General features: G+C 34.6%; 3 protein-coding genes across 7 annotated transcripts; 1 reads left to right on the top strand and 2 right to left on the bottom strand.

Moving 5' to 3' along the window:
• Window positions 1-279: 279 nt before the first annotated feature.
• LOC103503040 (superoxide dismutase [Cu-Zn], chloroplastic) lies at window positions 280-4228 on the bottom strand. 4 transcript variants are annotated; one of them, XM_008467200.3, is made up of 8 exons: window positions 3809-4228; window positions 3228-3289; window positions 3073-3112; window positions 2857-2952; window positions 2727-2758; window positions 2355-2430; window positions 1963-2016; window positions 280-547 (listed from the first exon to the last, which is right to left on the bottom strand). In XM_008467200.3, exons 1-8 carry the CDS (start codon window positions 4086-4088, stop codon window positions 522-524), a joined length of 666 nt encoding a protein of 221 aa, XP_008465422.1. In that variant the 5' UTR covers window positions 4089-4228; the 3' UTR covers window positions 280-521. The 4 variants fall into 4 exon arrangements, with proteins under 4 accessions (XP_008465422.1, XP_050947740.1, XP_050947741.1 ...); XM_051091783.1 differs by having other exon boundaries at window positions 1963-2013; window positions 3809-4215; XM_051091784.1 differs by having other exon boundaries at window positions 3805-4197.
• Window positions 4229-5736: 1508 nt separating this feature from the next.
• On the top strand, window positions 5737-15893 carry LOC103503038 (uncharacterized). 2 transcript variants are annotated; one of them, XM_008467197.3, is made up of 6 exons: window positions 5737-6360; window positions 6465-9359; window positions 10663-10716; window positions 13949-14322; window positions 14579-14742; window positions 15084-15893. In XM_008467197.3, exons 1-4 carry the CDS (start codon window positions 5875-5877, stop codon window positions 14204-14206), a joined length of 3693 nt encoding a protein of 1230 aa, XP_008465419.2. In that variant the 5' UTR covers window positions 5737-5874; the 3' UTR covers window positions 14207-14322; window positions 14579-14742; window positions 15084-15893. The 2 variants fall into 2 exon arrangements, with proteins under 2 accessions (XP_008465419.2, XP_050947739.1); XM_051091782.1 differs by having other exon boundaries at window positions 13949-14327.
• Window positions 15858-17824, bottom strand: LOC103503037 (transcription factor FER-LIKE IRON DEFICIENCY-INDUCED TRANSCRIPTION FACTOR). The gene is made up of 4 exons (XM_008467196.3): window positions 17251-17824; window positions 16553-16750; window positions 16271-16444; window positions 15858-16139 (listed from the first exon to the last, which is right to left on the bottom strand). The coding sequence occupies exons 1-4, from the start codon at window positions 17719-17721 to the stop codon at window positions 16053-16055; spliced, it is 930 nt and encodes a 309-aa protein (XP_008465418.1). The 5' UTR covers window positions 17722-17824; the 3' UTR covers window positions 15858-16052.
• Between the last annotated feature and the right edge of the window lie 2886 nt (window positions 17825-20710).

Genomic DNA, 20710 nt, shown 5'->3' with positions numbered 1-20710 from the left:
CAACAAGAATTACATTGCCATCAAAAACACCTTCCACGTGTCTCATCCACAACAAAGGATTGCCACCTTCACATGTAATGAACTTGGAGCCAAGTACTTGGAATCCACATGAAATTAAATTGCAAGTGGATCCATACACTAAACTTCAAATTGGATTGCAATTAGTTATTTCAATAATTATAGTTCTAAAAGATTTCAAACATGGAGGAAAGGATTGTGGTGTGTGATATCCAACCAAAGTGAAAGGGATTGTCAACATCATATCTCTTCACAAGTCTCTAAAGTTAACACATCTTTATTCAAACACATTAGCTCAAGTAGCAAGTCAATTTTATTCAGCTAATGGAAAGCACAGTAACAGATATCAATAAGTATGTAAAGAAACTGTCTTCCCAAGACTACAATTTATGTGCTGAACAAAAGAAAAGAAACTCGAGACTGTGGAGAAGTCGTTGACAATATAATAGTGCCTCCATATACCTTGTACCGACCTCATAGGCTACACAGTTCGTTTGTCACCATCACACAGGAGTCAGACCGACAACACCTGCAAAGATTTTCACAAGATTGAGAATCTGTTGCATCAGCAATTAGCAGTTTAGCACAAATTCTGGTTGATATTTTACCAAGTGAACAATATTTAGACATCTTAGAAGCTAAAAGGGAATTTCTGGATTTTACTCTTGCCAGTCAATGGCACTCGAGCAAAGCAATAGATTAGCAGTCAATGGCACTCGAGCAAAGCAATAGATTAGCAGTTATACATGAATTATGCTGATTCATTCTGCAGAACTCTTTAAACTTGAGTAGGTTCTAGCTTCTATTCAAAAGTACGTCTTCTAGAAAAAGGTGGAAAAGTGTCATGCCAGGCTATCAGAGCAGAACAATAGCCAGCGCAGATAATTTTAGACCACATATCTACCTAAACGAAGGGCTTGATAATTGAAATATACTTTACTCACTTACCTGCCTTGCAACTTAAAATGCACACACATGGCATGAGGTATAGATAACAGCAAAATGAATATGAGAAAGCCCTGAACTAATAATTTTAAATAAAGCTATGGATCTCCTTGCATCTTTGAGCAGAAGTCAATCAGTACGAAGGTAGCTTGGTTTAGCAAATCACACACATGGCGTGACAGCAAAATGGATATAAGAAAGCCTAGTCTAAGAATTCTAGATAAAAGTTATGAATCTTCATGCATCTTTGAGCATAGATAAATTAGTTTAAGAAATCACACACATGGCATGAGGTATATGTAACAACAAAATGGATATAAGAAATCCCTGGACAAAGAATTTTAAATAGAGTTATGAATCTTCGTGCATCTCTTTAAGCAAAGGTCAATCAGTATGCAAATATAACTTAGTTTAGCAAATCACACACATGGCCTGAGGTATACATAAAAACAAAATAGATATGAGAAAGCCCTGGACTAAATTTTTTAAATAAAGTTATAAATCTTCGTGCATCTTTGAGCCGAGGTCAATCGGTATACAAAGGTAACTTAGTTTAGCAAATCACACACATGGCCTGAGGTATGCATTAAAACAAAATAGATATGAGAAAGCCCTGGATTAAGAATTATAAATAAAGTTATAAATCTTCACGCATCTTTCAGCAGAGTACAATCAGAATTCAAAGGAAATTAGTTTAACAAATCACATACATGGCATGAGGTATGCCTAACACTCAACAGCAGAACAGATATGAGAAAGACCAGGAATAAATATTTTAAATGAAGCTATGGATCTCCTTGCATCTTTGAGCAGAGGTTAGGATGATACGAGATATGAATGAAATTTGTGAGGAAGTGCTCAATGAAGTTTATTCACCCATGTTTATCACTTATTTAAATTGAACAAATTAAGCTATCTTAGAAATATAGATGTAAGTTGTGGATAAAAAAGGAACTATGGACTCTTGTGAGAGGAAAAAAGATCTTTAAGTCTGCGTACCACATGCCAATCTTCCACCCGCATTGCCAGTGGTTAAACTGAGTTCATGACCTCCTACATAATCATAACCAGAAAAATTCAGAAGAAAAATTTAAATTTGATAGTGGAAGAAAGAAAACTTCAGTTAAATAATGCAAATGTCGCTATCAATGGCTAATAGGCTCTATCTATAAAGAGAATTAAAATCTCTTTTTCCATAATTGAATTAATAGTACTAATAGCTTAATCAGTTTAGTTTAAAGAAGATAAGGTAACAAGAAAAGAAATTAATTTAATTTAATTCTCTTAGTCGGTATCTCTGTTCGATAAATCGATTAAGTAGGTTGATCAAATGACAAGAGAACAGGATGTGTCAAACATGTAATTAAACGGAAACAATGAATGGAACATACCTTTTCCTAGATCATCCGCAAGCTCATGTACCACAAAGGCTCTTCCAACTACAGAATTGGGGCCGCTAAGAGGAATCTACAGATAAAAGAATTAATAACTGGGTATGTTAGAGGGGCAGATCTAAAATAAAGGCTTGAACATTATTTTGTTTTAAATTTGTTAATACTAAGGTAGCTGCAGTCTGAATGGATAGATATGCATGTACAATATACATACAGGGCTCTACCAGCAGCACTGACACTACCAGCATTAATAGTTATTACTTATGTCCATTCATGGTGAAAGACATTAATAGTTCTGAGTACGTGAGTTGTGATGATGATTGATGACATATATGGATGAAATAATAGAAACAATACTCAAAGTCGCACCTGGTTATCTACAATGGTTGCCTCTGCTACTCCTGTATATCAAAAAACATTGAACGGTGAATTAGAAGCTATGAATCTATGAAACATAAAATGAAGCATCTTTCAAAGAGGAAAGAAGAAAAGCATATACCATCAGCATTGGCAATTATGTTTCCCAGGTCACCCGCATGTCGGATTTCGTCCTCAGGAGCACCATGCGTTAACTTGTTAGGATTGAAATGTGCTCCTACAGTTGAAAATAATAAATAACAACAAATGAGAAACATTGTACAAAAATACAACCGCACTGGCAAGAACTTCTTGATGCTAGATCTAGCTCAAAAATGAACATGGGATCATGCACTACCTGTAGAAATGCATCCATTTGTTGTGTCTCCAAATTCATGCTACACAAAGAAATACAAAGGGATATTGATTAAAACAACATTTCAGAAATTCAACTAGCTGGTTGAATTTGCAACAAAGCCCATGGATGATGGCAGCCTCAGTGCAGTTACTTACAAGATGGAATCCATGAGGACCTGGGGTGAGCCCGGTAATACGCACATTGACTGATGTTGGACCTAGAAACAATACAACATTTTTCAGCATCACAGTATTAGTACTACTACTATCATTACCATTATCATCTTCATTGTATTACCTTTGTTACTATTACTAATATTGTGCCTTATAAATTGAAATTTTCGGACGGGGAAGACTCATCGCAAGTTCTTTGGTCATATAATAAACAAAGTTACAACAGATCCTAGGAGAAAGGAAACGTCATAAAATCAATACAATCATGCTCCTGAAGTTAAAAGTCAACTTATGTGCGTGTCAATACATCAGGACAAAAAAAATGTCAAGAACAACGAAATGCAGGCAAAAAGTTAAGAACCCACTTTATACTTATCACATTTCAATCAAAGCCAATATCAATCTCATAACCCAGACGCTTAAAAAAACCCACTTCTACTCCAATTCCTGCACCCATTTAATTCAAACAGCCAAAAACAAGCAAATTACTAAATATTGATTCAGACCCTCCTCAAGTCTCAGCTAGGGTAAACCAAAGACTAATCGGTAAGAAGTGTACAGACCATCGTCTTCTTGGGTGAGCGTGACAACGCCTTCAACGTCGGAAGTTCCCTTGAGGACAGCGACAGCTTTCTTGGAGGCGGCAACGACGGCAAGGGGTTTGGGGGCAACGGAGGCGGCGAGGGAGAGGGAGTGGCGAGGGAGTTTGAGAGAGGCGCCATGGAAAGAAGAGGTGAGAGAAAGAGAAGAGGAAGAATTGGAGAATGGGGGCAATGCGATGTAGTTGGAAAGGGAAACAGAGAGAAGGGATTGTGCGGCCATAGCTGCAAGAACTGCTTGCATTAGCTATGGGGAACTGCCGATGATAATGGGATAATGGGAGATTGGAAATGGAGGCTTCCAGTAGATATGCGTGTGCCACTTTACAGCAACCAACTGCTTATATGGCATGTCTCTTTCGCCCCCGACCCGACCCCTCGTGGCTTCAAAGGTTTTATCTCAAACTCAATTTAAGAAGTTTAATTATATATTTAGTCCTATTGTAATTTACTTCGTTTAATCAGTCATCATTATATTTGTGGTGTATGTGAAATTAGAGAAATTATGCCATTTGGGATGAAAGATCTAAATGAAATTTGAGCTATGTTTTTGAAAAAAAAATTGTTTTTGTCATTTGCTTTCGACGTCCAATTTAAAATTACCGAAATTATTCTAATTCTTTTCTCTTAGTCTCGTTCTCTCTCGTCTAGTAATCTTTTTTTCCTTTTTATTTTGAATTCTTTGATATTCTACGCCTTGTTCTAATGCAACTTTGTTCATCTCTTCTTCTTAGTGTATTTTTCTCTTCTTCCTTCGTTTGTTCCCATATTGCTTGTTGGAATCGTTGAGTGACAATGAGAATAAGGAATGAGTAAGATTATAAACACATACAAAAAGAAGAAGGAAAAAGTGTGTCATATTAATGTTGATGAGAAATGAGAGAAAGAAGCCAGAGGAATGAATGAGAATTCTTGGTGACATATATGCTTGCAAGCATTTTAAGAACATGTTAGTACTTTCACGAGGAATTGTCATTAGTGAAGAACATTTTTCTTACCATTTTTTAACCCTTGGTCATTTTCATTAATGCTCCCGTAGGAGGTCATTCATACTCCTTGTGGAATTTTTAGTTTCCTATTGGTGTATAACAAAATTTATCCGATCTGACTTAAATAATTGTAACTATATAAAAATGACAAAAAAAAAAAAAAAAACCTACAAACTTACGAAATTTTGAAAGACAAAATACGTGATGTTCGGTTTAAACATGTTCCTTTTTAGATTATAATGTTTCATATCTCAATCCAAATCACACCAATACAAGAATAAAGGATTTACCATTCCATTGTGTAGCCACTTCAATTTGATAATTTTAATGGGACAAAATTGTAATTGTCTATCGATAATTCTTGAATTTAGCTTTTCAAATTTTAATTTTATTGAAATGGATTAAACAATAACAATAATTTTCATGTAAAAAAATAAAGTATGTGAAACATTTTAAAAATTTGTAGTAAAATGTTAAGATTTATTGAAAAAGAATAATGAACTATAAGTTTAATATGCATTGAAAGTATGGAAACTAAGACTGAACAATTAAAAATATAAAACTAAAATAATGGTATTTTGGTCCAAGTGAGTTTCACTTATTGACATTGGCTTTGACTTCTATCCTCAAATATGGGTTCAGTCTTTCAATCCTTTGTTTCTTTTGCCATTCTCCAACCTAAAAATTATTTTACTAAAATAATATTTAAAATATTGTGTTTATTTAACTTAATTTTGAATTACCAAAACGACATTTAAACAATAATAAAGTAAGATTTACAGTATATAATGAATATCTTGTTTTCAAATATAACAAAATAAATCAAAATATAATAAAATAGCGCAAAGTAAATCAAAATATAACAAAACATAAATCAAAACATAGAAAAATAAATTTGGAAAGGAAATGTAAAAGGAAAATATTGAGGAGGCAAAAAGGGCAAAGGAAAAAAATAAGTTTCCCCGCCTCGGCGGTCATCGGAAGTGAAAGCAGTGAAGCAGTTTTCAGTTGCATCTGAAAGCTCAAAATTTTCTCTCATCCATGGACGTACCCAATTCCTCCTCTGTCCGAGTACTTATCCGGCCGCCACCATTATCAACTCCCACTTCCTCTTCCTCTTCACCTTCCCCAACTCCTCTCCCTCCTCATTCTGCTTTACCGGAACCCTCTACTTCGTTTTCTCCTTCCTTGCCTTCGCCATCCCTTCCTCGCTTTTCCGACACTGTCGTTGTCGTCGGTTTCATTGGAAGGAGACCTGATGATTCGATTCAACTCATCAATCGGGTTATTGATTCCAATGTCTTTGGGTCCGGTAAATTGGATAAGAAATTAGATGTCGAGAAAGAGGAAGTTCGAGAATGGTTCAAGCGGCGAAGAATTAGTTATTACCACGAGGAGGAAAGGGGCATTCTCTTTTTGCAATTTTCTTCCCACAGGAGCTCCGTGTTTGATGCCGAAGCAGGTTATGATTCGGAGATTCAAGAGCATGATTTTGGCGATCTTCAGGGAATGCTTTTTATGTTCTCTGTGAGTGCTTTTCGATTTCTCATTTCTTTTCTTCAAGATCGTTTGAATTGGATTGTTTGTCTGTATCCTCGAATTGTTATGATTTATCTCAATTACTGGTACAGGTTTGCCATGTAATCATATATATTCAGGAGGGGTCGCGGTTTGATACTAGTATTTTGAAAAAGTTTAGAGCTTTACAATCTGCTAAGCATGTTTTAACTCCATTTGTAAAATCTCGGGCTACACCACCATTGCCATCTAGGCTGCAGTCTTCATCTGCCTCACGGTCTGTTGCTTCAGCACCTGTGTCTAATAATTCTTCTCCAATTAGAAGTGGTTCTATCTTAACACGCAATGCCTCTGGCATCTCTGTAATGTCGGGTTTAGGTTCTTATACCTCATTGTTTCCTGGGCAGTGTACTCCAGTCATACTTTTTATTTTCGTTGATGACTTCTTAGATGGCCCAATGATTAGTTCCAATGTGGAGGGAATAGAAACAACATCACTTAATCAGTCTCCAAGTTCAGACAGTATATCTAGGCCAAATGTGCCAGTTAAAGGTTCTGGATCTGTAGTTGTGCTTGCCCGTCCTGTGAGCAAATCAGAAGGTGGTTTCAGGAAGAAATTGCAATCATCTCTTGAAGCACAAATTCGTTTTCTAATCAAGAAATGTCGAACGCTTACTGGTTCTGACACCAGTCATGCTGGGTCTAGAGGTGGAGGCGCCTCAAGTTCTGCACCTTTGTTTTCACTTGATGCATCAAAAGCTGTTGTTCTGGTGGATAGGTCTGCAAATAATACAGCCGAGTCTCTGGAGTTCGCCACGAGCCTTGTGGAAGATGTTTTGAATGGAAAAACTACTTCTGATTCTCTTCTTCTTGAAAGTCTTGGCCAAAGTGCTAGCAAAGAGGATATAGTGTCTCTGAAGGAATTTATTTATCGACAGTCTGATATTCTAAGGGGTAGAGGTGGGATGGTTCATAGTGCAAGCAGTGGTTCAGCTGGTGGGGTTGGCATGGTTGCTGTTGCAGCTGCTGCAGCTGCGGCATCAGTCGCATCTGGAAAAACCTTTACTACTCCTGAACTTCCAAGTATGGAAATTTGGTTGTCTTCAAGTCAACAAATTCTCCAGGGAATTCTCTCTGCAAAAGGTGGTTGCATAGATGAAGTGGAAATTAGTAAACGAAAACCACGTCATCGGCACATTCATTCTGCATCGATTGAGGGAAATGCTTTGAAGGGTATGGATCCTTTAGATATTGCTGTATCTTGGTTGGAAAGTGGTAAAGGTTTAAATATGAAGTTTTCAACTTCATGGTGTGAAAGAGCATTACCAGCTGCAAAGGAGGTTTATCTAAGAGAATTACCTGCGTGTTACCCTACATCACAGCATGAAGCCCACCTGGAGAAGGCTTTACTTGCTTTCCATTCAATGGTTAAGGGACCTGCAGTGCAACATTTCGCAAAAAGGTTGGAGGAAGAATGCAAATCTATTTGGAATTCTGGGAGGCAACTATGTGATGCCATTAGTCTGACTGGAAAACCATGTATGCATCAGAGACATAGCACTGAGAATGGAGATTCGCCTTTAGAAACCATGCCAAAAAATCATTCAAGTGGATATGTCTTCCTACATGCTTGTGCTTGTGGCCGTTCACGACGACTACGATCCGATCCTTTTGATTTTGAATCAGCAAATGTTACTTTCAACCGTTTTGCTGACTGTGACAATTTTCTTCCAGTTGTACAGTTCCCAGGAGTAAGCATGACAGGACCCATTCAACCATCATCATGGACTCTGATTCGAGTTGGTGGTGCAAAGTACTACGATCCTTCAAAAGGTTTGCTCCAGAGTGGATTTTGTCTGACTCAAAAGTTCCTACTCAAATGGAAAATTAGTACTCGAATCAGGAAGACTCCAATCGATTTTACAGATAATATAATGTTGCATGGTTCCTTAATTAAGTCACTCGTAGACCCTAAGGTTGAACCTAATGTAAATGTAAACACGAAGATGGCAGATGTAGCACAACTGAAGGCTAGGGATTTACAGCCTGGAATCAATAATGAAAGAAATTTCACAGGTAACACTAAAGCTGAAGATAAAAAAAGCACAAGCGGTAGAATCCTTCCCAACTTTACCCTACGGAAACCTTTTTCTGAGGTTGTGGCTGGATCGTCAGGTGTAGATGTTCGATTTCCACCTCTCCAGCAGAGGAAACATTCTTCATCAGATATTGATAAGCGTATCAAGCAAAGTAAGGTTGTTAATAGTCACGAACGAGGCTATGTTACTGTTGATAACCTTGGCTCAAGGAACTTGGAAAATGTTATTAAGCTTTCAAAAAACTCAAATGAGATTAGCAACAATGAGCATTCAGATAGCGATGCCTTTCTACAGGTAGGTACTAATGTAGTTCCAATGAATGCTAATAGTCTTGAAAAAACTAAAAACCCTCTTCTGAAGCAAACACTTGTATATATTGGCTTTGAACATGAGTGCCCTCATGGGCACCGCTTCCTACTAAATCCTGACCATCTTAAGGAACTTGGATCGTCTTTTGCCACAATTAAAGAATCTCATACTCCTGCACAAGGTGCTGAATGCAATATGGTTGATCCTCTGAAATATGGTAAAAACGATCGTCATGGTAAAGCTCGTGATAGTGTTAGTGTAGCAAATGCTACTGGCTCAAGTAAGGAAAGAAGTTTAGATAAGTTAAAGGATGCAGTTAGTGGTGGTAACATGTATTCAGATGACCAGTCAAACAACATTAGAAGAATGACAGCAAACAATCTGACATCTGTTAGTGCAACAGTCTCCAATTCTATGAAGGACCTAGAAAAAGGTGTTAAGTCTATTGGCAGTGAGGACAATGGATCTGGTTTCTCCATGTTGAACCGAGACCTACCAATTTTCATGAACTGCCCACATTGCAAGCTCTCAAAGAATGAAAAAGATCCCCCAAATGTTAAGTTCTCTGGCACAATATCTCAACTTCAAAGGATTTTCATGGTATGCCATTCTTTTATAATTTTTTTTTTCTTTTTCCCCTCTAATGCCTTTAGTTCTCTCTTAAGTATTATTGTAGCAGTGTTATTCTTTTCCAGTTTCTGCTTTCTTTGATGATGCGATAAACTTTAAATTGGTTTTGATTTTTGGTGTCCTTTGATTGATTTGACTAAGAACAGAAGATTCTTTGAAACCATTGGGGAACCTGCGGAAAAGCTGTAGGAGATTATTGTTTTTGCATTCTTATCTTGGTTCTTTTTATCCTGGTCGTCTATTATTGCTAGTATTTTTTAAGCCTAAAATGGTCGCAAGGCTTTCTTTTGTAGGATTAAACGTAAACCTCGAGGCAGCGTGAGGGATAAGCCTTGATTTTAATTGAAGGAATATTGATAATAGGCACGAAAATAAATAACCAAGTAGTACTAAACACAATAATCATCTAGAAGTTAATAAATAACATCTCATGTATTTATTTCACCCTCTCAAGTAATCCTTTTAATTTTTTTTTACTGATTTTCTTTTTAGAATTTATTCTTAAAATCATTGCTTTCATTAGGATTGATTTATCCTCAAAATATTTGGCTTAAATATTTTTGAGTATAGGTGGTAAAAGTAATACTATATTGAATTACCATAACTTAATAGTATATCAACATTACATATATACGTGGACTTTATTTTTAAATAGGCAATAAGCTAAAAATATTCTGTTAAGTTTGGGTGCATTGTCAATGTCATAGAAATAGAACATCAGCCCAAGGTGTTCTTTGGAGTGCAAGAGCAAGATGCAACAGCCTTTCGAAATGTGCTTTCTAACATGCTCAATTATTTATCAGTTTGACGTTCAGTTTAACATTCTTAAAAGCACTCTTTACGAGACATTTGACAGAAAGCACTACAATTTTTCTGCTTTTCCCCAAAGCACTTTATGTTACTCTGTTAGGGAGAAATGCTTTTAAGAATGGCTCGAGTACGTTTATCATTTCAAAAGCACTTCCAAACACATGCTACCGATTTGTAAATTCTTAGATAGAGCTGAAGTGGGTTTTGATCCTCTCCCCTCTTTGTAAATTCCATCGTGAAATTACTTTTTTTGAGAAAATAAATATTGAGTCTATTGTTTTATTCACCTTTTTAAACTTTGAACTATGGCATACTAAGCTCTTGACTATTCACATTCCATGATGAAATGTATAATTTTCATAATTTTAGTTTCTAGCATGTTCTAAATAAGCATCTTATTTATCATTCTGCTTTCTTTTGATTAATCAATAACCAAAAAATAACTCATGAAATGTGATGCCAGGTGACACCTCCCTTCCCAATAGTTTTGGCTACCCATCCAGTGATACAATTTGAGGTTTGTCCCGATTTTCTATGAATGTGCATTCCTAATTATTTTAGGATGGAACTTGAAATGTTGAGCTATGTATTATTTATATTAGAGTCCAAAATAGATTTAGTTGATCTGTGAAATTTCTTGTTTGTTTCATTCTTTAATGTCTGATTTTAGGAGTTGAGAGGGGGGAAAGCGGTGCCTTCCAATGTGATCGAAATTCACTCACTTCTTTGATTTATGATTATAAAAGACAAGGAGAAAAGAGTTTCTTATTACCACATCTTAACATGTTCCCGTTCTTTTATTTTTTCTCAATGAAAAAAATTGTTCTTTAAAAAAAAAAAAAGAAGTTCCCATTTTTTAACTATACTTCAAGTAGGCCCTTGCTTTTCTCTTTGGGTTCGACTTGGCTTGAGCATTACAAAATTAATCGGGATGGAAAATATGTTTCTCTCTATATTTTCTCTTATCAAATCTATCAACTTGCAATGGTCTGTCCACTGAGTAATAAGCATTTGTTACAGCTTTGGTCACTGCTTTATCGGAGTTTCCCCCCCTCTTGTTGTGATATGCAGCAATTATTATTGGGAGGAAAGTACGAGAGAGAGGAGACGAAGAAATCTCAACTCGTATAGAAGTAACGGAACCAAGGTTATCATAAAAAGTCTCTCAAGTTGGGATGGACCGAAAATGAAAGAAATTACAAAATTCTTAGTACTGAGTATACCATCTCGTGATTAGAAGAAAGCAAGATCCTTCACATCCCCCCCCCCCCTCCGGCACATCGATTTCTGAGAACTTCTTTTGTTCCTCTTTAGAATAATTCTCAAACCACAGCGGTAAAACTGACCACAAGTATTAAACCTTCTGAAAATGTTGCCAAGCAGGAGATGAAAGAAGGCTCCATACTTGCTGGATGACTCCTGGGCAGCTTGAAGTGGTTCAGTAGGTAATTTGTGCCACAAAGTGAAGGAACAATAAACGAAAATGTGGGTTTGACTTTCTCACTCCTTAATGAAAAGAATTCCTATTTGGCTAAAGGTTGGAGTCAGAATTGCTTTTTGAACCTTGTGCAGTGCACTGGTTTTCCCATATAGTGCCGAAGTAAAAACTTCACTTTATCTAGTGACTTTAGCTCCGAATTTTTTATAGGAGAAGATCAGCATTTTCCCTAGGAAACCATTGATGGGATTAATCTTGGCTTTACAAGGAAAAAACTCCTTTACTCCCATTGACAAGGACTTTGGAAAGGATTTTGATTCAAGCTGTACGCTTCCAGAATAGCAGCCAGATTGGCCCTTCAGAAATTTTGAAGTTTCCAAAGCTCTTTAAAGATGTTTTGAATCTTTGTTGACTGAATTCCATATTCTGTAATACATTCTTTCACTCAGAAATATAAAATTTAACTGAAAACCATAATGTTTACAGAGGAGTGTAACTGCCCTTACAAAAAGTCAAAGGAGTTACAAAAGGACTCTCCAATTGAATGGAGGATAAGGAGTAGTTATTAGAAAGAATTAGATGAGACTTCCCAAGAGAAGGCCAGAAAAATTGTCCCATGCCAAATATTTTGCTAGACCTTTTCCTCCTTTTAAAGCGTCTCCGACTCTATATCTCTCTAACCACACTTCCCACAAGAGAGACCTACTATCATTAAGTTAAAGCACCTTTGCTTTTTTCTTGAACCTTTGACCGCACAAAAGCAGCTCTGAACCATCTAAGATTCTTGATGGAATGGCCAAAGTGAAAATGACTAGCAGGTATTACCAAAATTTCATTGTGAATGGTCACTAAGGTAGGGCTGAGGCCGATCCATACTCTACCACTGCATTTACAAAGAATACACTCGGGGAAGATTCATCTGTGAGGACTTGTGAGTTGCATTTATTTCTATAAGGAATTGGTGGCAAAAGAAACAATAATGTTATGTAAAATTATTTTATATATATATTAAAATATATTAAAAGCGGTAAAAGAAAATAGACACAGAGCTACATGGAAACCTTGGGAGAAAAACCATGATCTGACTTTCTTATTATTTTCTCATATCAACAAAAGACACAAAAGGGAAAATAAATAGACAACAAGCTTATGATAAAAAGGGAAAGAAAATGAGGAAAAATAGTTCTGGTCATTCAGCTTCTCTTCTGGAAAGACACCTGTAGATGGTACCAGAGAACTAGTTATATAATTTGAGGATAAAGTAGGGAACAAAGTTACCGAGTTCTTGAAATACATCGACAAGTCAGTGTTTGGATTGTGTCGAAGATTCACCAACTTCAAACCCTAATTCATTATGGAGTCGATTAATCTTGGTACCACGGAAGTGCGGCTGCTGTAAAGGGTCAAAATGCAATGGTGCACGAAAAGAGGGCAGCATGTGAAATGAAGGCCGCAGTGGTACGTGGATGTGCAGCTGACCAAAAAGGTGCTGCGTCTGGACAGAGGACCACGGTTGGGAGTAGGTCGGCTGTGTGGCGCGTGCAGCTCATTCCCTCCACTAGGCTGGCTCTGAGGGTGGGCTCGTTCAGATCACCGGCGGCCCCTGAAGCTGGTGGAGCAACTTTTCCATGGCGGTGGCGGCTGTCTTGTTTGTCTCTATTTGGGTTTCATCAATAATCGTGTCTAGGCTTTCTTCTTTACCCTGCTCTTGATACCATATTAAAAGTGGTAAAAGAAAATAGACACTAAGTTACGTGGAAACACAAGTATCGGGAGAAAAACCACGATCTGACTTTCTTATTATTCGTTCATATCAACAAAAGATACAAAGGGAAAAATAAATAGACAACAAACTTATGATAAAAAAAGAAAGGAAGTTAGGGTAAATCTTTCCTTGGGCAAAGCCCACTAATTCTAACAAAAGATAAAAATAAAAAACCAACAAAAAGACCAAAATTTCTCCCGGAATTCACCCACACTTGCTTTGCTAATTAATAATATTAAATTTCAACAACCCATCAAATTTTTGCCATAAAAAACCTTGGCCTTGTAGAGCTACAGCAACTAGCTTCTCTTATCTACCCTTCCAATTAAAAGAAGCCAAACTATAGTTGCTTCTAGTTACAACATGCTGTATTGCATTTTTTTTTCCTAGTTTTACGCGAGTGATTCTTGAAGAGTTCTCTAAATATTTTGTTTCTGTAGTCAAGCTCGATCGTAATTAGTTTTTCGCATGCTTCATTCCTCAGCCACCATGGTATATTGTTGTTATTTGGTGCAATTACACCCTTGACTGATCTTCTACTTGCAGGAGTCGTGTCTGCCCCTTTCTGTTCCAGGAAGGCAGCAGAAACTACAGTTCACATTTGGATGCCAAGTGGTCTTGCCCCCCGAGAGTTTTCTGACACTTCGGCTTCCATTTGTCTATGGGGTGCAACTTGAGGATGGAAGTTTTCACCCTCTTAACCCTCTTCAACATCAACCTGAAGCGACTGCATGGATTATTGGGGGCACAACATTGCAGATCCTGTCAAAGTCTGGCAATCTAGATGAGGGATCTCAAACATAATCAGAATTTTTTTAAACATTGGAAGCTTGATCTGTATGACCTGCATCTGTGAAGGGTTTCAGTCATTCAATAAAAAAGAGATGCACGCATGTTTTACCAGGTTCATCAAAGTGTTGGTAAGGCATGTTTTCATGCTAAATTGGTAATTAGATTTTTTTTTTCATATTATTTTATTTACTCACAAGCTCACCCAAGTATTATACCGGATTGTTCATTTCCTCCTAGTGTTTCTGACTTCCTGTTATCTGCATGTATTGCTCCTGCATAATTTAGGATATATATCTATGTGACTAGAAATAGTTTACTTGACATTAATAACATGATTTAAGCTTTTCTAACGTGGGACTCTTTGCTTGGATTTGTCACCAACAGATATCTCAAGCAATGACTGGGGATGTAAAATGTGAAGTGTCTATCTGGATACTTCCTCTTTGGTGGTTATCGCAATGGTACGCATACAATAAATACCCAGTGACTGTGAGCTGCTTCTTCCAGACTGGATGAGACCAGCCTATTAAGATGTTTCCAGCCTCCAGGTATTGCATTTTGCGGGTTTTGTGTATATGGTGATTGGGTCCTGCTTTTATTGGAAATTTTGAACTATCTGTCAATGTTATTGTTAAGTTATTCCAATTGATAGTTCCTTCCTGGCCTGGTAGAAAGTGGCTTCTCATTGGTTGATAATATTCATATAAATGTGATGAACTATCATTTATAAGTATGATTAGCCGGAGTGGTCAATGAGTTGTTGGGGGTTTTATGCTTTAACCATACTTTTGGTGTCGTTTGAGCAATGCAATTTTTTGTTGGACAAAAGTCATGTTTAATATCTCTGGTCTACTCTCCATTATCATCATAAATCATGATTCAATTGCAGGGAGGATTTTGTATTGATCCATCAATCTACTGTTACCAGAGTCTTGACAGTTGATCCTTGACACATTAGCAAAGAGGGGAGCGGACATGTGGGATCAATTTCACTGATGGATTATACAATTCCAGAACCGGTAAGGATTGGTTTTCCATATTGCATCTGATCGTCGTTAGTTTTACTTGTGAGTTGTGACAGAACTGAAGAACCTCTGAATTAAGTGAGCCAAAGTGAGTTTGGTTCAATGGTATTGACATGACCTTCGTCTCTAGAGGTTGGATACTCAATTACTCACCCCGCAACTGTGTTAATTTAAAGATGTTTCTAAAGCTGAACCATTCCCCATTGCTGTTGATTCCTCCTCCCAAATAATGAACTTCCATCACGAAGGAACACAACTGTGCAATGACCATTCCAACAATGTTCCTCGAAAATTCCCCAACCCCATGCTGTTGACCAACAATTCCTGACCTCACTGCAACTGCATGTTGAATCTGGGAGTTCAAATTCAACAAAAACAAGAGATGTTGATATTAAGTGTTCTCATTTAGCTCTTGAAGTTATTATATTGGGATGTATAAATTGTGTAGCTTTTATCAAACTTGTATGTTGGAGTACTTTATACAAAATCAAGCATAGGTAGGTAATGGTTTTTTTTTTCTTTTTAAATTTTAATTCAACAATGGTGAGAACAAAAATTTAATCTTCAACTTTGGAGAAAGAAACGATTGATTGTCTTGTATTTTTCTGTGGCACAATGGAAATGTACAATAGTTGGGATTGAGTGCATTCAATAAAAAGTTTATTATTTAAGAAGTCAAATCTCTGAGAAAATACATCTTTTAAGAGAAAGTACACATCGATGCATTGTAACTCCCTCCATTTCAAAATTCAAATACAAAGTTGCCAATTAATATAGTTACATTCTCAGTTTAAAGGGTTAAACAGAGATGGAAAAAATGGAGAAAGATGTGATTAAAACTCAAATCCATGGTTAAGAAGTGCCCCAGTTAGCCAAAGCTTCAGATTTGGCAAATTCATGTCCACCTCACAATCTCTCACCTACAAAATAAAACAGATTATAAGCACTCTATTCAATTGGAATGATTTTTAAGTGTTCAAAAACCGTTTTTGAACATTTGAAAAGTCATATCAAACCGACTCAATCATTTGTTTGAGTTAAAAGTAATTACATTAATTGTAGCAGTGAGAATGAATCTGTCAGAAGCAGAAGCCAAATTGGAGCTTTGAATAATGAAGTTGGTGAGAGATTCAAGAACTTTGTAAAGAGACATGGCCACTCTTTCACCCATCTTGCAAACTAGCCTCAAATAAAACCCTCTTTCCTCTACTTGAAACACATCCAGCTTTAAAAGAAAATACATCCCAAATTCTATATTAGTACCCCGCTTTGCTTCAAGAACTTCAATACAAAACATGAAAAAATTTCTGTCTTACAAACTTGAAAAATGTACCTGAATTATTTTGGTGGGGAGGAATTGGTCAGAATATGAAGTTTGAATGATTTTCTTTTTGGTTTGATCTCTATGAATTTTTTGTGTTTCATTGATTGAGGATTCCAAAACTGATATCTCTGCTTTGAGCTTCTTGGCTTGCATTTGTAGCTCTTTCACATATAACACTGCATCTCCAACAATGGAAGCTTTGTCCATCTGCATTTTTTCCATATCATTCATTCAATCTTTTATTATTTCATTCATTTCATTCCAAACTCGATTTTGAATGGTTATATGCGTACATCATTTTTATTGAGATTGCAACTAAAATTCCACGTCAATTAAATGAAAGAATGATTATTGATATATAAGTGATAACAACTATCTTCATCGATATGTAGCCTTTTAGGATTAAGTGAAAAGTAAAGTCATGATGGAGTATACTAAAAGTAGACAATATCATATCATTGTGAAGATACGAGTAGGTTGATTGTTCCTCACAATTTTGAACATGAGAAAAATGATTTTAACTATTTCATGATCACTAATTATTAGTAATCCAATTTTATTATCCGTCTACACAATATTCCTCGCTTAATTCTTTGATTTCTTTTTTCTTAAAAAGAAAAAGTAAATAATTAAAAAAAAAAAAAAGAATTAAAAAGTATTGTTTAAGCTTATTGATTATTATGAATGTAAGTATTAATTGATGATACCTTAGTTATATTTGGAACCAATGAACGCAATGCATAAAGCTTTTCCTTCATTCTTCCTCTTCTTCTTCTTTCAGAAATCAAAGTTCTTGTTCTATCTGCCTTAGGTTTCTTTGAAGTTGTTGAAGAAGAGTTCTCTACAGACTCGTTTTCGTCCTCGTCTTCGTCTTCGTCTTCGTTTTCAACTTCTTTCATGATGCTATTGAAACTCTCCAATGTACTAAACAGAGAATTTGGATCAGAATTCATCACCATATTCGAATCTACAATGTATTCCAAGCTTTGATCCACCACACGATCCTCGATCAAGCAACCGTTCACAAAATCGAGATCAAAGTTATTATTGAATATCGGAGTTTCGTTCCCTCCACGAATCAGATTCACATATCGATCAAAGTTGTCGCCATGGATGAAATCTTGGAGCTCAAATTGATCGTTGATGTCCGTCATTAAATGCCTCCCAAATTGCTCCATTTCAAAACTTTATAATTAGTAAATTGATCTTTTGATGGATCAAGATAAAGTGATTATTGGGCTAATTTATAAACAGGAGACAGACAATGGGGAATCTATATTAATTAAATTAGAGACTCATGACATGTTATGCTGAATGAATTAATTAAATAAATACCAGTTTAGTATATGAAACTTTCCAATTTGGGTTTGGGGGGTGATGCAGTAGAGATAAGTTTACTTTAATTATTTCCTAATTTTATATTTGATATGATTCTCACTTTTAAACTTTGTGTATTGTAAGTTAGTGAAGTTAAAAACTCGTCAACAACACAATGACATATTCGACACAAAAATAAACGTTTAGTGTTTATTGGAAACAAAACCGAATTCTTAACGATGTATTAGACACTTTATAAAATGTTAGAGACAAAATACTCATAAGGTGTAAAATTTAGTTCTCGTTTCGTAACCACCTCAATTTTTTGTTTTTGTTTTTGTTTTTTCTGTTTTTTACATTTTTATTTATTAAGAACATAAATCATATATGTTTGGTAGCTGATTTTGTTTTCTGTTTTTGAAAAACAAAATGTATTTTTAAGAAAACTTCTTTCCTTTAATTTTCAAATTTTCTTTCTAATTTTAAAAACAAGTTTTTTTGTTTAAACAACATAATGAATAAATACTCATCTAGAAGTTTGGAACTGATATTGTAATTTAACACATACAATAGTTCATTTTAAAACAAGGAATTCAGTTGATTAGAAACAACTTAAAACATGTTTTTTTTTCCGGTATCGTTAAATTCAACTAATTACGTGCACCTTGTTTAATCAAACTGGATAACTTCCCTAACCGGCTAACCCTATAACATAATGGTGTCATCAAGGTTGTGGATTGATTTTCCATGTCTTTTATCAATATAAAGTTTCATATTTACCACAATGTGAACGGATGATAGTTAAGTTAAAGGTAAATTGGGAAGGAAAGACATGTGTTTTTTCAACCAATCATATAAACTCATACTGATTAGTTGATTAGAAAATATTAAAATTTAATGAAATGATTAGATCTATAATAACAAATAAATACAAATGAGTATCAATTCCATCTTCAAAGATAATACTTAATTAAGTTGTTAACTAAAGGTCAACTTAGCTTTCGTCATTTTGCTTCTCTATAAATGGATGGTTATGTTAAATAATTAATTAACTATGTCAAATTTTTAAAATTTAGACTAATTTTCTTTTTAATAAAAACATGGAATAATTATATAATTTGTGTGATTTGTTCTTGGGAAGGTTTAATTCGAGGAAGGCTTATGTAGGTGCAAATTAAATTAATCAAATATGCTATAGTTTTTTTTTAGGGTTTTTTTTAAAAATATACCAAACCGACAAAATATTTACACCAATTTCGAAAACGAAAAAAGTCACTGATCCATAATAAAAAATACAAAAAATATCCAATCAACAAGGGGCTACCACACGATTTTTGTTTTTAGATTTTGTTAGATCGTTTAGATTTAGCTACAAAATCATTTAGATTTGACACGGTTACCCGGTCTTAGATTTAGCCAAATCTAAATGATTTTTTTTAAAGATATTAGGTACAAGATCGGCTAAATCTAAAAAATCATGATTTCAAAGAAATATAAAAGAAAAATTGGAAGAAGAGAAGAGAAGAAGAAGAAAGAGATGGAAAAGAAAAGCAAACTTGAAACATTTTTTTAAAAAATGGTTGATTTCATAGACTTTTTTATTTTACTACAAGAACCGTAAATATTTGGGTGGTTGGTTATATTAATGAAAATTAACTTTTTTTTTTCTTTTAAATCTATTACTTTTTAATGGGTTGGTTCAACAATATGTATAAGGTAAGTTCGGGTATTATTTTGAATGTGTATGAATTTATCAATTTCACAACTTGCAAGTCTAAATATATGCCTTCATAGTAAAAATAAATAATAAATAATAATAAATTATTTAACAAGAATTTAAAGTTTTATTGATAAAAACAAATTTTAATTATATTAATTTAATTGAAACATTTTCAAATATAATAAAATAAACTAAAATATTTATAAAATACAGCAAAATTTTAGATATTATATCAATGATAGATGCTGATAAACTTTTATTACTGTCTATCGATATCACCCATCAATAGAATTTGAAATTTTACTATATTTTGTAAGTACTTTTGTCAAATTTATTATTTTTTGCAATTCCCCGATTTAATCTTTAAAGTTTTCTTTGATTGTATCATTTAACACCATCTTTTAAATTTAGTTAAAAAAATATTGTTGGTAATAAATTACAATTAAATTTCAAAAACCATTTATTAAGATTACATTTGAAATTAATGGTTATTCCATTCAATTGTTAGGTGTGTAGAATTCTTCAAATGGTCAAACTAACAAGTAAGATGGACAATTAAACTTTATGCACGAATAATTATCAATAGATATCTTAGTTGGAAGTCGAAGTTGATTTTTTTATAAAAAAAAAAATGAAAGTTTCGTTGGTAAAATTATTAGTTTCACGTAATGCTTATCCAACCAAAATATAATAGAGGTGGTAAATTTTTACGTTTAAAAATGTATTTTATAGTAAGAATATCGTTAGAATAGTTTTACAATTCTACCATTTTAATATTGATTATATTCTTTTAAAATGAGCAAGTAACGTTAATATATCATGTGTTAATGAATAATAAAGTTTTTGATTGAATTCTTCTATCACTGTTGTTCTAAAATATATTTTATTTTGACAATATAAGAATTATATATAAATAGAATATGACAGAAATTGTGTTATTTATTAAAGAGAAATTGTCAAAATGACAAATTTGACAAAATATAATAAAATTTCATATTCTATCAATAATAGACGTTGATAAACACTGAGATGCTTTGCTTTTGTCATAGACATTGATAAACAGTGATAGAAGTTTATCAGTTTATACTATTGATAGAATTCAAAATTTTGCTATAGTTTATAAATATTTC

This window comes from Cucumis melo, chromosome 11 (genome assembly GCF_025177605.1).
Source record: "Cucumis melo cultivar AY chromosome 11, USDA_Cmelo_AY_1.0, whole genome shotgun sequence".
Taxonomy (NCBI): Eukaryota; Viridiplantae; Streptophyta; class Magnoliopsida; order Cucurbitales; family Cucurbitaceae; genus Cucumis; species Cucumis melo.
The sequence above is the reverse complement of the archived record's forward strand: the minus strand, read 5'-3'. Positions and strand labels throughout refer to the sequence as shown.

Coding starts and splice junctions, on each gene's coding strand:
- LOC103503040 (XM_008467200.3), bottom strand. CDS start 4,088: ATGCAAGCAGTTCTTGCAGCTATGGCCGCACAATCCCTTCTCTCTGTT. Junction 3,113..3,227: donor GTCCTCATGGATTCCATCTT/GTAAGTAACTGC, acceptor TTCTTTGTGTAG/CATGAATTTGGAGACACAAC. Junction 548..1,962: donor GGGTGGAAGATTGGCATGTG/GTACGCAGACTT, acceptor AAATCTTTGCAG/GTGTTGTCGGTCTGACTCCT.
- LOC103503037 (XM_008467196.3), bottom strand. CDS start 17,721: ATGGAGCAATTTGGGAGGCATTTAATGACGGACATCAACGATCAATTT. Junction 16,751..17,250: donor TGGTTCCAAATATAACTAAG/GTATCATCAATT, acceptor GAAAAAATGCAG/ATGGACAAAGCTTCCATTGT. Junction 16,140..16,270: donor TTCTCACTGCTACAATTAAT/GTAATTACTTTT, acceptor TTTATTTTGTAG/GTGAGAGATTGTGAGGTGGA.
- LOC103503038 (XM_008467197.3), top strand. CDS start 5,875: ATGGACGTACCCAATTCCTCCTCTGTCCGAGTACTTATCCGGCCGCCA. Junction 9,360..10,662: donor AACTTCAAAGGATTTTCATG/GTATGCCATTCT, acceptor ATGTGATGCCAG/GTGACACCTCCCTTCCCAAT. Junction 10,717..13,948: donor ATCCAGTGATACAATTTGAG/GTTTGTCCCGAT, acceptor TTCTACTTGCAG/GAGTCGTGTCTGCCCCTTTC.